The 17,206-nt window shown below is 33.3% G+C and overlaps 2 protein-coding genes across 2 annotated transcripts; both read right to left on the reverse strand.

Annotated features, from left to right (window-relative positions):
* Positions 1–310: 310 nt before the first annotated feature.
* LOC100789185 (choline transporter protein 1) lies at positions 311–8,714 on the reverse strand. Its single transcript, XM_003540410.5, has 10 exons — positions 8,360–8,714; positions 7,684–8,042; positions 7,277–7,422; positions 6,558–6,741; positions 5,603–5,676; positions 5,398–5,511; positions 2,549–2,905; positions 2,193–2,453; positions 1,287–1,514; positions 311–809 (listed from the first exon to the last, which is right to left on the reverse strand). The coding sequence occupies exons 1-10, from the start codon at positions 8,542–8,544 to the stop codon at positions 618–620; spliced, it is 2,100 nt and encodes a 699-aa protein (XP_003540458.1). The 5' UTR covers positions 8,545–8,714; the 3' UTR covers positions 311–617.
* Positions 8,715–11,548: 2,834 nt separating this feature from the next.
* On the reverse strand, positions 11,549–16,569 carry LOC100808770 (vicilin-like seed storage protein At2g18540). The gene is made up of 8 exons (XM_003539545.5): positions 15,773–16,569; positions 13,866–13,911; positions 13,414–13,463; positions 13,048–13,089; positions 12,683–12,796; positions 12,259–12,337; positions 12,090–12,161; positions 11,549–12,001 (listed from the first exon to the last, which is right to left on the reverse strand). Exons 1-8 carry the CDS (start codon positions 16,456–16,458, stop codon positions 11,954–11,956), a joined length of 1,137 nt encoding a protein of 378 aa, XP_003539593.1. The 5' UTR covers positions 16,459–16,569; the 3' UTR covers positions 11,549–11,953.
* Positions 16,570–17,206: the final 637 nt, after the last annotated feature.

Consider the following 17,206-nt stretch of genomic DNA (forward strand, 5'->3'; position numbering starts at 1 on the left):
TGAAATTTATTTTCTGAATCTAAGAATACTTATCATCTGTTTGTTTCATTGTTGTGGTCGTTACGAATTTTAAGACAAGATCAATTCAATGTGGCACGGGATATGATGGACCATGAACATTTGAGTGACAGTACCAAATTTTTGCTATGATGACCAAAATCAATTGCTACCATCCTTAAAATAATTGGAAAATAAATATGAATAAATAAACAATTTAGCTTACAATCCGTTATTTCTTTTAAGATTTCGTGCTATCTTAACTCTTCTGAAATAATGCTATATATGATAGAAGAGGATCTACAACTGAAGATCTTATAATTCATCACAAGATGCACGTTTGAAAAAGATCATAATTACACAAGAACAAAAATTGAATTTGTTCTGTTTGTGCCCATAACATGTCCTAGCATAACTCATTTCCATTTGTGAAAAAATAAAAATACTTTGAAAGCTACCTAAATCAAGAGGGCACCTTTGTTGAACATTGGATATAACATATATACAAGGAGAATGGAGAAGAACAGAACTCAGGTGGCAAAATTAAGGACCTTAACAAAATTCTAAATCTTGAAGCTCTATTAAAATTCATCAGAGACAAAATAATACAAGGAAATATTTCATTGGGGTCCTTGTGTAAGTCTCTGCATCTCATTTTGGTCTCCAAGAGTTTCAATGAGAAGAGGTGGAGCATACTGTGCTGTCCCATGCTCTTCAGAGTCTTGGCAGAATGAGAGAATGATGGTGTCAATTGACATCTCTACAACTGCAAAGAAAAGAGTTGCAACAATATATCCAAGAGCCCAGCAAACCTGCATTGCAAAAAATCCATTGAGATTTTGATAAATGTTTACAATTCAGCATTAAAGGGAGAATTAACATGGATATATTTTTTGCAACTTTTTTTGCAGCCCTTCATCCTTTTAGCTAGCATGTTATCCATTATGGTCATGTTGACTGTATAAAGTCAATTTTTTACTCAGTGGTGATGATTGTATGGCCACAGATTTCACTCTTAATGATGAACAAAAAACAAGTTCTTTAAATAGAAGTAGCAACAAAATGGCTAATTTAGGCCCAAAATAATTTTGAACCAATCAGTTTATATGAATACTCAATATTTTGGAACTGAAACCTATGGACATACTGAAATATTTTCACCCACTATCCATCTAATCGAGAGTCTACACATTTTATCAATTAAAGTTGAAGAACCCTCTTTCATGGTTTGGTTAAACCATAATTGATCTTTAAGCCCTTCCCTTTTAATTCGATTATGTTAAACATACCACAACAGGCAATAGTGGAGATGAGATCTTGTTATGTGCAGATCTGTACTTGTGTGCGTCCAACATGAGGAAAGCAAAAGCAGCACTTGAGAGGCTGACACATAGTTTTCCAAGGAACAAAATAACATCTCCAATAACGTTAACACGCCCAATCCGTAGGATGTTATTCATGATCAATTCTGTTGCAATAGCAGAAGCTCTAAAGAAACTTTTACCCGTTATAGCAATCTGCAAGTGTCAGGCAGATACTTGAGAAGTTAAATGCAGAAGGATAAATTGAATTAACAGAAAAGGATAACGCATTGAATAAATAAAAAAAGTTAGTGAAAATAATATACTAAGTTAAACAGAGAATGCCTTATTAGGAAAAAGAAACAAAATTCTAACATAATACTTCTCCCTCAAAATGTTAAAGCAAAACCATTATTCTAGGGAAGGGGGGACATTGACTGTAAACATTTTAATGCCACAAGTATAAAAGATGATAGAAGTTAATACTTAGTAGACAGTTTTTTACCAAGCCTGAACTCTATCAATTACCATGCAACCTGTCCTGGAATACACCTCTGGAACTGGATAACAAGTAATCAGGAAAGGACTTTATCTGAGGTTAAAGTGCCAAAAAGGACATTACTGGAGGAATCCCGAGAAATAACAGCAAAACTTATTTTAGGTTAATAAATCATGCAAGTCTATATATGTTAACATTAAAGACCCATAAGCAATTCAGCCGCTCCCATACTTGCTGATTAGAATTACAAGGCAAAAAGTACATTAAAATTAGCTTTTCCATTTATTGGTCCTTAATATATCCTTATTTGTTAAATAATAACTGCAAATTAGTATGCAGATATTTATCAACATGATGCATACATATTTGGCTTATGGAAGGTTAACAAAAATTACCATGATGTAAGCATTTCGGTTCACTGATTTGATGGTCCACTCAATAGACCTTCGAAAACATTGAGAAGATTGGTGAGCAGCCTTGCCAATCCAGCTATCAGGCACGTGGCTAGAGCCTTTAAGTTTCCGGCGAATAGATTCAAGCAGAAAGCGGATTGACTCTACAAATGATACAGTCAGAGAGCCAAGAGCCACAGAACCAAGACTGTAACGCAAAAGCCTCTTCATGGAGGAAAAGACTGAAAGAAAAGGAATTTCAGGCTGCGTTGAGAAAGATGAATTACATTTAGTAACATTGTATTTTGACTCTGAATTGCATTATTCATTTCATTTATGAACATGGTATTTTGACTTACAGATGCTTCACCATGGGCCCAATAGTAAGAGGCAACAGATCCAGCAATCACTGTTGATGAGCAAGCTATGAGAAACTGTGTAGCCCAATAACAGCTAAAAAAGTGAAAAAGGATGGCAACTCCAATATGCGGTGTGTAAAGAATGCTATATCCACAACACTGATCACAGATCACCTTTTTTTCCAACAGGTCATATGCGCAACAGTTAGAGTTGCAATTATTCTGAACAACCCGACCAGAGCTAAACAAATGAAGAGCAGCAGAAATCCAGAACATGTAGAACACTGCAAGAATACCATACGGTATGATTGGAAAAATAATAAGTGCTCGAACTTCTCCTATCATTTTTGCAGCAACCTGTGAGCAACACTTGCATTAAAATCAATTTAACTGACTGTCATAAGGGAAAGAATGCAGTATCATCATTCCACAATTACTTATAATTCTAGGATTGCTATGTTGTACCATATTATGTGCCTATGGACTAGGTATGTCTAACAATATTGTGAAAGAGAAGTTATGCATAACTTCGTCTAACAATATTGTGAAAGAGAAGTTATGCATAACTTCGTGACAACTGGATGTGAAACCTAATGTATTACATGGCAGGTTTATACTTATAGATCACAGAAGTTAGGAAATAAATGTTCCATAAGCAAAACATATATCACATATTAACAATGAAAATGATGGTTAACAAATAGCATTTTCAGAGTGAAAGATGAAAGGTTAAGTTTCCATTGATTGAATAGTAAACAAAAAAAATGGATGGTCAAATTGATATGACCAAAGTTTGAGTATGATGTGAATACTTATGCTGCCATATGCAGACTTGCCAAGATTAGTTTTCACAAGAACAGGTAGGTAACACCTCATTTTTTCGTGAAATAAATTAAAAAATATTTTATTTAAAAATAAATAGAATTTTATAAAAATAATGAGATTTTTTGTAATTAAATAAATAAGGAGAAATAATTTTATTAATTAAAATAATAGTTTTAAGGTAAATAAAATAAATATATATTCTTAAAAAATAAAAATAATATTTTATTTATTCATTTGATAAAGAGTAAAATAGAGTTCTTTTTTATAAAATAATAAAATAAAAAAATAAAGTAAATAATAGGCGGCTAAGAGTACCCTAGTTATAAATAAAAACATATTAGATCAGATTTTATATATGCGACGAGTTTATATGCTCTCTCTTACTCTTAAATTTGTTTTTCCTTTCCCTTTTCTCAAAACCTTTTCTTTCTCCACATACACTCAAACATGTTCCAGTAAAATATGATCCTAGACTCGTTAACCATTGAATCGTTGTGAAATTTAAACACCAGGTTCCGAACTCATTTTCACACATTCCCACCGTTGGGATATAAGAAATAATATCTATGGTGAGAGAAAAGTCCCTCGCATGTAGCTCTCTTTCTCCAGCATACACTCAAACCTGTCCCAGTAAAACTACGATCCCTTGGATCGTCGTGAAATTTAAACCCCAGATTCGGAACTCATTTTCGAACATCCCCACCATTGGGATTTGCAAAATAATGTCTGCAGCAATCAGAGGAAAAACTTGAGGAATTTTAAGGAACCGCTAGAGCCCACTTTGAGGTAAGAGATGAGTTTATCACAATTGGGGTTAGAATGAACTTGTGTAAGGATTCTTAAAGGATCAAATTGGAGTTTATTTTGAGATGTTTATTGTATTGTAATATGATTATAATTACGAGATTGTTGTGTTTGACAGACCAATTGATACCCTAATGCGAATTGATTGATAAAATTGAGTGTTCTTTGTGTTTTTGTGTTTTTTCCTATGATTTTGATTACTTTGATTTTGATATGATTTTGTAAAATTGTTTGAGGGGTTTTACTCCCATGTTGTGAGAAGCATTTTTGTATAATTTGTTGGTGTTTTAGATAAGATTTACTAGATTAGCATGATAAATTGTTATATTTGAATCATGAAATTGTGATTGAAATTGTATGAAATGATAAATTGTGAGATAACATGTTGTTTTGAGATTATAACATTGTTATTAAGATTGAGTATAAGTGAAAAGTTAAACATGTGTTAATTTGTAATATACACGTAAACATGTGATGGATTGTGATATTGTGAAATGTTGAATTGTGAACATGAGATATGATTGTGAATAAGTGTGTGGTTAATACTTGATGTGCCAATACTTGTGTTGTGAGTTATGAATTATACAATAACCTGACACTGAGACATGGGTTTCTGTTTTAATTGCATGATGTTCCAAACATGTATTTTACTTTATTTTATTTTGTTGCTTAACTTGAGTTCTTTTGTAAACTTGAACGGTCTTGTTTTGAGCCGGAGGTGTTTTTAACAACTTGAAGCGAATGTGACTCTTTTATTCACGTGAATTAGATTAAGTAATTTAAATAAAATTGATTTAATTAAATTCCAAATTTTTATATGTTTTTCTTAATCATATGGATGTCAAGGTAGAGGGTGTCATAAGATAAATTCACTCCAATTGCTTAATCTAAGTAGTAACTAGTAAGTAAAATTTGGGTTAATTGAAAAAGAAAAAGTGCAACAGTAGATATAGGTACTGGGTAATTTACCATAATTTCTTAACAATCACCAAATTCATAGAAAGAGTTAATCTATAGCAACTTTGCATAGAAAAGAATGTCCATACGTTACTTAGAGATTATTAAAAATGCGTGACAAATGTGACCCTGATCGGAAGTTCAGCCGTAGAAATATATTTTAGGTTAAAAATACACATAATTGACATCAGATATCAATCAACGAAGAAAAACAACAAACTCAATCATAGTTTCATAATTGCATATAATAAAGTTATGCTTGCCTTAAGGACAGAAGTTGCCATAAGGATTCGCCGAACAACAGCAATTGATGTAAGAATGGCAACAAGCATGATAAAGGTCATAAGGACAGTGACAACTCGTAGATGAGTAAGCTCCTGAAGATGAATTTATATGATAAATCAATAAGTTATCAATGTAGTGAGAGAGAGAATAAATATTTAAGGTCTCAATCACAACGATACTTACCCTTACAAATACATGAATGTAAGGATCATGCTCACCTATGATGGGGGAAATAGCATCATTTCCTATCCAGCCAACTGAAAGCCAGGAAGTCAACATTAGGCATTATATTGTTTGATTGGTGCTTGCTCAAAATCTAGAAACAAAGAAATAAAAATATTTGGCTAGATAATTCAAAAGTTACAGAAGCAAGTACAATAGACTTCAAATTTAATAACAGATTACAACATGAGTATCAGTTATACCAATTCTTTCATCTATTTGAATATTTCATGACTCATGAGTTGTATACCACACAAATAAACAATTTTTTTCATTGTTTCCAATGCCCAAAATGCACTGAAGACCAAGGACAAGATCTGGATCATTTCCCAAGTCCTGATAAATGACTAGGCTATCACAATACAAACTCAAAAAGTTAAGCCATATCATCTAATATTTTGGCATTCCAAATTCTAATATTCAATAAAAGAAAATACATTACAATTAATTTGTTCTGTTCTTTTCAAACGGCCCCTGTGTCTGCCTCGTACCATAAGTCATATTTTACCATAATTATGACTGGAAAACATCTAGTTTGTGTCTGGCTAAATTTTTTATTTTTTAACTTTTGGTCTAAGTTGTTATGCAGGCTAATCTGTGGTAAGGGCCTGAAAATAAGTTAGAAACATTTGTCAAACTAAAAATACAACCAGAGAAGCGTTGTGTGCTTGATTGGATATATCAGAGAGGATGATAAAGTACACTTGATGGATGGGTATTTATGAAAATGGTGATTTAAAAAATGAACAGGCTATGCAGCTGACAAGGAAGTAAACATTCAATATAAAAGGCATGGAAAGGAAAAGTGAGTATAATAAAAAAAGAAATATTCATATTTTGGTCATCTTCTGTATAGTGCTACTTCCTTAAAAAAACAGGCATATGCAACTCGAAATAGCCCAGCAGATATCCTAACCTTTTAGGTAGAAAAACATTGTAACTGATATTATAAGAACATTAAACAAAACCACTGTAATCCAAGGCATGGCAGCAACAAAATGCCGAATCATCAGCAGCCAAATCACAGACAGAAACAGAGGTAAAATCCCTCCACAAACAATCAGCACAGGCCATGCCTTTCCTATGTCAGCCATGTATCTCTGCATATAAAAGTATTTGTGAAACTTCAAATCTCTGCAAGACTGCAACACATGCATAATGATATAATGCTTAATGGAAGACCAAATGAAAGAGAAAAACAAAGTTTCAAACAAGTGTACTTTGTAGAGTGAAAATGCCACAATATTCGAAGCACAATGCATATCGACAAGCATCAATAATTTTTTACTCTATTACCTTCTGTTCATTGCATTGTTACCCCTACCAAGAACAATCAACAAATTAAATGTAAAACTTTATCAGCAGAGAGCACTGGGTGTGATATGAAAGGTGGTAAAACCAAGGAAATAAAACTCGATATAAGTGTGCTCTTCACTATCCTGCCAGCATATCTTATCAGCAGAATGCTCATATCTCTTTTATACTTCCTTGCTCCCACAAACTTCTTTTAATTTCCTGTTTCTTGTGTTACAATTTAAAACTAAGATGCTGATAAGGTGTTATGCTTTCCCTGGGAAAAATCACAGTCATAACATCAATTTAAAAAAAGAAGGTAGAAAGTTGAAAAAAGCTAACCTTTAAAACAGCTGAATGAGAATTGATATACTCATGAATGGACTTGTCAATAACAATGTCTTCATTGATGTTAACTCCACCCATCTGCCGCCAATGCTTTAAGGATACATTCGATGCTTTAACAATGAATTGGCAACTCCAGTAAACTAGACAAAAAGTATGCAGTAAAAATCCGGTATTTATAAAACTCATCATATGTAGGAAACAGTTCCCTAACACACTATCCACTCCCCCTCCCCACAAAGAAAGAAAAAAGCAATCCTAAAAATAATTCCTTTCCTACAAGGAGCACAATTTGCAACCAGGGTAAAATCTCAAAGTAATGTATCCACACAACACAACCATTAGCAGGCATACAACAACACATGACATTTATGAATACATTAGAAATGCAAAAGTTTTCTCACCATTTACACTAGGAAATATGACAGGATAACAAGGGCCTTGAAGTTGAAGAGAAGAGTTTCTCATTTCTGGCGTAAGGAACTCAAAATAATCATAGTTCATATCAATCCAATCATTCAATGAAACGCGAATATCTCCTTCAGGATAATCACACACCCAAGTAAGTGAATCTTCAGAAGGTATAGGGCAGTCCAATAAGCATATACTGCGGGCGTTGGCCAGCTTGAATTGGCTATCCTTCAATCCACTTTGATAAACCTGATTAGGACTTAGCCAGTATCTGAGCTCCAATTCTCGAAGATCTTGAACTGCATGCTTTTGTCCACACACGTTTCCTTTGTAGTCCAGCCCATAAGTAAGCCTAGTAAGCCATAAAATGTGCAATCACAACTTACACCACCATAACAACAAAAGGGAGAATAAAATTACAGGTTTCATGTTACTATACAATAGAGTCCCACACACACACACACACAAGGAAATGCATAAAATGTTGAAAGCTAAATATCCATGGCAAATTTTTCTAAAGAGAAAAAAGAAAGCAGTATAGAAGTATCCCTTTGAGAAATTGCATGTAAAGGCTTAAATTTGCACTTAAAAACTACAACTTGCCAATTACAGCAACTCCATTAGCACAATGCACAATCAGAAAAAAGCTGCAAAGTTTAAGATCCTCACCTCAATGGGTTTCCTCGGTTGAAAGCAAAGCTGGAGTTGACAATCAAGGCAATCCAGAATGCAACAAAGATGACAAGAACGGCTATGTCTCTGCATTTTTTGTTGTGCCTTATGATGCCACCCAAATGAGTGGTTCCATCACTTGAAGGGTACCTTCCTATGACTGCACCCAAAGGACCCCTCATTTTGAAGCCCTTGTATGTATGTATCTATCTCTGTTTCCACTTGCAAAGCAACAAGCTTGGCTGGCTCAGTTCAACATTCCAGAGAGAGAGAGAGAGATGCAAAAAAGCAGAACGAGGGACAGAAGTGAAGTAGAAGGTAGGACACTGTCAAAGCTTCTGTAGTGAGCAAAAGGGTTTTATTTAGATGTGGAATATTGATTGATAATGATTATTAACGATTAAATTTTTCATTATTTATTCCATCATAAGACAAAGATATTCTCTAAAGCCTTAAAGTGAAAAAATAAAATAAAAAGACAAGAGTCCTTGTCTTGTTATGGCTCACTTCATGAACAAATCCGAGCTGTGAAATGTGTCGGTTCAAAGGAAAATTATGTGTTTGGGTTGTGAAGCAGAGAGTGACATAACTGAAAATTAGATTCAATGGCCGTATATTAAAATTAATATTTTCCATATTAAAAACATATATGAATGATTTAAAAAAGTAAATTATAATCCTACGAAATAAAAATTGTTCTACCATTATTTTCTAAACTAATACAATCTATTTAATTTCAATGATATTGTATAGTAATTTATTTTAATATTATATATTAACATAAATCTAAACATGTCTTATTAATTAATTCTCCTATAAACAAATAAATATAATTTATGTTTTCAAATAATCTACTAAATATCTTATATATATATATATATATATATATATATATATATATATATATATATATATATATATATATATATATTGTGGGATAATGTCACATTTAATTTCATATTCATTCTCTTTAAAAATATTAAATGATATAATTTAATTCAATTATTAATTCAAATCAATATTATTCTATTATGAATAGATTCTATTTTATTATTCATTATATTATAACTATACTTAATTATTATTCTATTAAAGACAAATAATTCTATTTTTAGAAATTTTATTTTTAATAACAGATTTTATTCTATTTTCAAAAAATTCATTCTTAATAAATTATTGCATTTTCCTTTTAGTATTTTTTAATAACAATTTTAATATTATTTAATAATATATTACGAAAAATAACCAATCAATTTATTTCATTTTTTATTTTTTAGTTAATAATAAAGTTAGAAATGAAGAATGAGCCGAGAGCCGAACGCTAGATACAAGCCAGGATGGGAAGTACTTAAAAGACAAAGAAATTATTAGATTGGATATTGCAATCAAGGGATTTCAATATATTGCATTGCGCCGATTTGGCGATAAGGATAGACAACAATTTAGTTTTAAATTTTTTGACAAGATAGACAGCAATTTAAGCTAGAATTAATAAAATAAGTAATTGTGATCCTCCCCTAGTTTCTTCCTTCCTAGTTCCTTCCTTATATCATGACTCATGGGTCAAGTGGACTGTGAAGTGATATGTACCAATTAAAAGCGTTGGATGGCATCATTTGAGTCCATAACATGGTGACGGGTAAATATTAAATAACATCTTTCATGGGAATGGTTGGTGGTGGCCCCTTCAATCTTCCAATCTTGTCTCTTCCTTCAAACTTCAAAGTCACGAGGAAAATAAATAGTTTCCTTGCTACTTTTTTTTATATAAAAATTAATATGCTTTTAGTAAAAAATAATTGATTTACTCCTTTTTATTATAAAAATAAAAAGTAAAGACAGTGAAAGAAAGGAATATAAGACTGTTTGAAGAGAGAGCGAGGGGAAATGGTGAAACAAATGCAAGAAATACACATGTTTTAAATTTGTCTAATTTTGGATGGAAAAGAGAGAAAGGTGGATTATATAATGATATATTAAATTATTATTTTTTATTTTCTTATTATACAATTTTCAAAACCATCTTACTTTACCTTTTTTTCACTTTCCTTTTAAAATCAAATATATCTTAAATAGTGGTATTAAAATGAAAATAAGAGTTGTTTTTAGTATTACATAGAATACCAGTGTCTTTAGACGAGACATGCCTAGTAATGTAATAAAATAAAAAGAATGGAATTTTAATTAAATTTACTAAACAATTAACAACAATCAATATAATCAATATAAATTTCATCAATTAAAAACATGACTACATAGAGTTATCATCTTTGTTAAAGTTTGTTATCATTAATCCACTTATCTTGACAATCATATGTTTGGCAAATCTTGATTTACTTATTTAGACAATAGGAAAAGGATTTCTTTTGAAAATCGGTGGATCATTGTATACAACTTGATTGGTCATTTAGAACTAAACTTTGAAAAGATGAAAAATATCTTCTCCACTTCATTGTCTTCTAAAACTCAAATAAACTTCGTTCACCTCCAATTGCATCCATAATTGCTTTTCTCAAAATACCAATCGACATTTCCTCACCAATTTTAATAAATTTAAGACCATTAAGATATTGAAATAATATCCCCTAAGAAGTTGATACCACATGACCATCATAATACATAACAAGGACTCCCTCCATTTTGAACCTAATATGGTGAAATATGAACACAATACATTGAGTAGCCTCAGAGCTCATTTTTATTTATTAGCATATTCTATTGTTCTATCGTGAGTGTATTATCAGTGACGACAAAGATTGCACCAACAAAATACACAATTCAAATTGTATCGTGCTCTACAACCAAGAGAGGTGATTTGGTCTTTTAGTTTAAATTGTCTTTTGATGGATTGTTAGTGTCACTGACTAGGGTTTAGGTTTGGGTTTCTCCTGTAACCGCACTGCTATCTATATATTCAATAGAAAACATTTGTCCAGACCAAACAGCCACTTAGCTTCTTTCTTTTCATGCTAAATGCTGCAAACCTCCAATTAAATTTCAATCAAACTTAATGAAGACAATTATCTTCCATGGAAGCAGTAAGCCCTAACAACTATTAGTGGGTACAAAATGCAACTGCACATCTCATATTGCAGCTTCTGTCCTTCACTCCTCCATTTCAATATTTCCTTCCTCTCTATTTTCACTCAAACATGGGTTTAAAAAATAGTTTCAGATGAACGATCATTTGAAAAGATGAATGGTCAAACAAATTTTTCACTAGCAAGACTGTTTATTACATGCAATACTCAATTTCAGTATGTCCGAATGATGGGAAATTTTGAAGCCATGCATGTAGCTTGACCTCTTTGACATTTTTGAAATGGTCACTTAGTCAACTACAATGCCAAAATCTCCATCATGTGAAAAAGAAACATTCTTCAATTAGCAATGGTAGACGTAACAGAAGAGCCAAAATTTACTCATCCATCAGAAAATAACCCATCCACAGCATGCTAACACTAAGCCGAAAGACACATAGTTGACATAAAATTAATCGTCATGGTGACGGGACCATCATTACCCTGTCATGGTGATGGGAAAATTGTTACCCTATCACCCAACACTTCAATTTACAGTAAGTATGTCCAACTATATGGCAGCATCGGGATCCAACCTTCTCTGGATAGCAGCAGCAGCCTATAGAGATAAAATAACAGCTAGTTCTAGTTGAGGCTCAAAAGCTAAAATCCAATCTCAAAAAAGGAGTTTATTATGTAACTCTCACCTCAAAGTTTCCAAGCTTGTACTGGTAAGCCATCTCCTCCCTAAGTTGAGTTTGCTCTTTCATTGCCTGTGCCTGTAAATTATTGCATGCCAATGTCACAAAGAACCTTGCCATAAACAAAATGACAAGAAACCAAATTTCCATAAAAGAAATCCAGTGAAAAACCAACCATTCCAGTTTGCATAGAGTGCTTCAATGCCATTACTTGCTCCTCCTTGTGCTTTTCACGAGCTTGCAACAATTCTTGCCTAAAATGCAATAAAAAATTATGGCAGGGTGAAGCAACTCAGGTCAACACTATGCATGGATAATGTTTTAGAGGTCATATTCTGACTCAATTGTAAAGACAGCTTCAAGTAATTTAATATAGGTATCATTTTGCAAATGAAAAACTGTTGACAGAGTGAAAAGAAATAAGTAGTTATTGAAAATGTAACATATTAACAACAGAAACTAGGAAGATAGTAAACATTGTTGCTTCTTAAGAAAATAAATAAATCAAATAACAGTAGATGTAGAGTAATTTGAAAAGATAATGGTTGCTAAACCAATTTAAGATTAAATAAGTAAAAGCAACATGTACAATATTATACCTGCGCTGTTCTTCATCATTGAAAACAGTGCGCTCTGTTGCCTGGACTTTCTTAAAACCTTTTTTCATCTCTTTTTCCATTTGATGCCTGTAGTAAGCATCAAGATTGTAGTACCTGCCACATTAAACCATTTGTAAAACCATATAGATACACAAAAATGTTTCATTCAAGATCTTAGATCCATGTCATCATTGCAAAAACAAGGAGTTTGCATTCATGAGCACAGCACGGATAAATCAAAAGACAAATATTTCCAGATGGCAAATAACAAGTATGTGGGCATAAATTATTTCTTATTTACAAAAATGAGCACTAAGGTCTGTATAGACTTAAATAAGGTAAACTAAAACCCTGCAAGATCTTACTTTTTGGAAGGAAAGGTAGCTGTGTTGTGATCCTCCATGAATCTGCATATAAGAAATTAGACACAATATTACATTTAAATCTACACTGTATATGTACCCAAGAAAATAAAATCAACACAGTATTGAATGTAACTATTAACATGTGAATAATTAAAAAATCAACAAGTCCACTAAGGGGAGAGTGAAAGAAATCATTAAGAACATATTAGGGATCCTTAGCACCTATTGTACTACGTTAAAAGTAAACTTAACACTTAACAAACAGCAACTTTATATACTATCCCCCCCCCCCCCCCCCAAATCCTTCTTTCTCAATTATTTTATGGAACATTTCCCCCCACCTGAGAAGCAAGTTTTAGGGCTTACTCTTTGAACATCTGTTTTTCTTCCCAATTGGACATATTCTCCAGATTCACCTGTTAAAATGCCTCAACAATTACAATACAGGATATATTTTATGTAATCATGACACATATAAATTAGGACTCCAATATATGAATGAAAAAAAGGTTTTTCTGCAGTTTATTTAAGGACAAAAAATATCATCAAACTGACTGAGTCCAACAGGCTTTCAGGCAAAAAAATAAATGGCCTCTAATTCTTATGAAAATCTGGTTTCTTGATGAAACAAGATAAATAGTTTGTGTGAAGAATACAGAGAAGATATTTCCCCAGATAATGTAAAGAAACCACAAACTTAATCTTTTACAAGAACAGGTGACCACCAAGGAAGAAGAAGCATCATACATTTTTTTTTGGACAGAAAACATCATACATGTTTAGACTGCATAATATAGAAAGTGAAACAAAATAATCACCTGCTTTACTTCTGCCAACCATGCAGTGAACTCTGGTCGTTTGGTCCTGTAATATTCATAACGTCACTCACAGAGAGGGATGACAAGACCTTTAGTTCATAAGATATAAAAGCCAAATTAGCTAGTTATTAAATTCAGACACACAAAAAATGCAGGATGCTTTTTACTTAAACAAGACCTTTCTAGCTTTACTACTTAATTATAAGCTTTGGTAAATTGATACCACAAACATTAGAGTTGAGTGGCTTAGGATAAATTGAAGCTTCCAAAATAAAAATAAAAGTATGATCATAATATCCAGTAAACATGTTACTGATTTTACAATTTTTTTCAGTTACTTTATCTTCTAAAGCCTAAACAGAGAAGTGCATGCTTTCCTGGACATAAAGTATAGCTAAAGTACCCAGCAAGAGACAACAGATGGAACAAACCATAAGTATCAAGCACAAATTGCTATGTTATGCTTAAACCCTTTTCAACAATAACCCCAGTTAAGAAATTTCTGCTGCTGTTCCCCCTACATTAACACCTTGTTTGGTAGAGAGAAAGGAAATAGAGGGAGTGGTAACGGGTAGGAGAGGAATAGAGAAGAGAGAAATAGATAAAAAAATAAATAAATAGAGTAGAAGTATGAGTTGAAATAGAAGAGAATAGAGTGGAAATAAAATTATGAGATTGTCGGGTGTGAATTTTGAAAGAAAGGAAGGGAAAGAAATTAGAATATTAAGAAACACACTGTTTTACCCTTTTATATTTATTCATTATTTTTACCCATATCCCCTACATCGCCCTTATAATCGATTATACAATCAGTATAATCAATTACATGGCATAATTATATTTTTACCCATTCTCAGATGCGTGTGTTTTCAAATAACAATTCATGGTATAATTATATTTTTTATATTTTCATTTGTGTTACTCGTGCCACACCCTCACCAGTGGGAAAACTGACCAACACACCAGTGGCAGAGACACCATAGAGTGAAGAAGGCAGCTACACTTCCTCGCTATTTCATCGCATCTGAGTCCCGAGAACGGAATGTTTACAGTGTGGGGCCCACACGTTTTTTAAAAAAAATCTCCCCACTATTTAACGGGTACCAAATGAGGGAACTTCCGTACCTCAAATCCCATTTCTTCACCCTCCCTCCCTCCCATTTCTCACGTATTTCACCATTATCAAACACAACCTAAGAAAATAAATGAAAAAACTGTCACCTTTGCTTATGCCAACACCTAGCATCTTCCTGTATTGTGGCATGAGGACAGTAGCCAACAAATTTCAAAAATTATAAACCCTAAAAAGTAAAAACTAGTAATCATAATCAGGAGAGTAAAGTATAACCTACTGTTCATGCAATGAAATGACTTGTGAGGTTCTGTTAAAATAGTACAGTTTCTGAGTTTTAATTTTCTTGTAAGCAATGGAAGATAGATTTTTTGGAGCATACAGGAACTTTCTTTTCGTTCCTCTTTCTGTGTATCTTGTCATGAGAAAACATCAAATCCTGTTATTAGTCATTGCCCTTCACCAATCTTAATAAGGTCACCACTGATCAATTTAAAAACCTATAATTCTTAATTCCATCATCAGTCAACCAAATTCTACAATTAGCCTTGTTCAATCACAAGTCTACTGACCACATTCAGTCTCATCCTCAAGTAACCACAAACAACATAACTCACATGCAAAACCAAAGTAACAAAACACTGCCAGAGAATTTCAAAACCTACACTCTACAACTTTGTTATTTTGTCACAATTCACAAACAATCAATCAGCCTCTATGACCACACAATTCAATCATCAATCACAACAAACAATCATCTCTCACATTTCATTTCAACCAATAATCGAACATAACAATTAAGAAATAATAAAAAGGCATTAAACTAATCTCTTACCACATATCAGTTTCTCTAATAACACCATACTTCCCCCAAGAATTCGTCACCGCTCCCTTCTTCCCTCTCTCCTCCTTCTCCTTCTTCTTCTTTTTCTTCAGCTTCTCCTTCTTCCTCCTCTCCTCTTCCTCTTTCTCTTTCTCTCTCCTTCGCCTCTTCCTCTCTTTCTCTCTCCTTCTCCGCTTCCACTCCCTCTCATCCTCCTTCTCTCTCCTTCTCCTCTTCTCCCGCCGCTTCCGCTCCTCCTCACTCTCCGATTCCGAACCGGACCGCTCCGACTCGGACTCCTCCGAGCCGAAGTCACTGCTGTGGCGCCGCCGCGATTTCCTCTTCCTCCGGTGCGTTCTGTCGCCGTCGTCGGAATCCGAGCGTCCTCCCTGCGATTTTCTCCTCGAATTGCATTGCTTTCTATCGGTTTCCGAGTCTACATCAGAATCTTCTCGCGCTTTCCCGGAACCGGAATCCGACTCGCTGCAGTAGTGCCGCCGCGATTTCCTCTCCCTCCGGCGGCGCCTATCCCCGTCGTCGGAATCGGAGGTTCCTCTCCGCGAATTGATGTGCTTTCTATCGGGTTCAGAATCTACATCCGAATTTTCTCGCGATTTCCTAGAATATCTCCGTGCCGGAGCTTCGTCGTCGTCGTCGCTTTCCGGCTGAGAACCGTTTGCGTTTTCGTCTCTCGACATTATTTTCGTTAGGGAATAGGCTGAGCTTTGGGTTTTGCAGTGAGTTAAGTAGCTGAAACAGGTGGAGCCGATTACTGAATGAAAAACTCTTAGACGAAGATCTATTTAGTGGATTCTTATCAAATGGGCATGGATGAGAGACTAATAGAGGTATGGGCCCTGATTATATTTTAGGAATCGCCCGTGTCCGAGTGAGGCTTCGGCTTTGCTAGGTGCACCAGGCATATTGCTTGTGCCCCCAGCATTAAAACAAAATTTCAAAAATGTCTTTAAGTGTTTTTTATTTTTACGGATTACATAATTCATATACCTCATACGGATTATGTGATCTGTCTGAGTCATACGAATTAACGCATATAAATTATGTAATTCGTATGCATTAATCCATATGACTCATACGGATCTATGAGATGATCCGTAAGTGTTTTTTTTATAAAAAAAAATCAAAAATATTTTTTTTAATTTATTAATAAATTAATTTTTTAATAGTAAATATTTTTTATTTATAAAAAATATACGAATTAAATAATTCATGAGTTATAACAAAATTAATTGTCACAATTTATTATTTAAATTTACATGTATATTAAATATAGGTTAGAAATTTTAGTGTTATATATAACAACATTATTTATTTTATAATATAATTGACTTATTAGCTCAGTTGATTAAAGCGTCATGCTAATAATTTGAAAGTCTTATGGATTGGGCTCATACTGAGTGTACGTACGTGAGGCTTTGGGGAAGA

The sequence above is a fragment of the Glycine max genome, chromosome 12, assembly GCF_000004515.6.
Source record: "Glycine max cultivar Williams 82 chromosome 12, Glycine_max_v4.0, whole genome shotgun sequence".
NCBI lineage: Eukaryota > Viridiplantae > Streptophyta > Magnoliopsida > Fabales > Fabaceae > Glycine > Glycine max.

What these genes read in the sequence shown, in the direction of transcription:
- LOC100789185 (XM_003540410.5), bottom strand. Translation starts at nt 8,544, where the DNA reads ATGAGGGGTCCTTTGGGTGCAGTCATAGGAAGGTACCCTTCAAGTGAT. An exon ending in CATATTTCCTAGTGTAAATG is followed by an intron (nt 7,423 to 7,683) that starts GTGAGAAAACTT and finishes CTTTTTGTCTAG; the next exon opens with TTTACTGGAGTTGCCAATTC. An exon ending in ACATTCATGTATTTGTAAGG is followed by an intron (nt 5,512 to 5,602) that starts GTAAGTATCGTT and finishes ATTCATCTTCAG; the next exon opens with GAGCTTACTCATCTACGAGT.
- LOC100808770 (XM_003539545.5), bottom strand. Translation starts at nt 16,458, where the DNA reads ATGTCGAGAGACGAAAACGCAAACGGTTCTCAGCCGGAAAGCGACGAC. An exon ending in ATTAGAGAAACTGATATGTG is followed by an intron (nt 13,912 to 15,772) that starts GTAAGAGATTAG and finishes TGAATATTACAG; the next exon opens with GACCAAACGACCAGAGTTCA. An exon ending in GGTTGGCAGAAGTAAAGCAG is followed by an intron (nt 13,464 to 13,865) that starts GTGATTATTTTG and finishes GCATTTTAACAG; the next exon opens with GTGAATCTGGAGAATATGTC.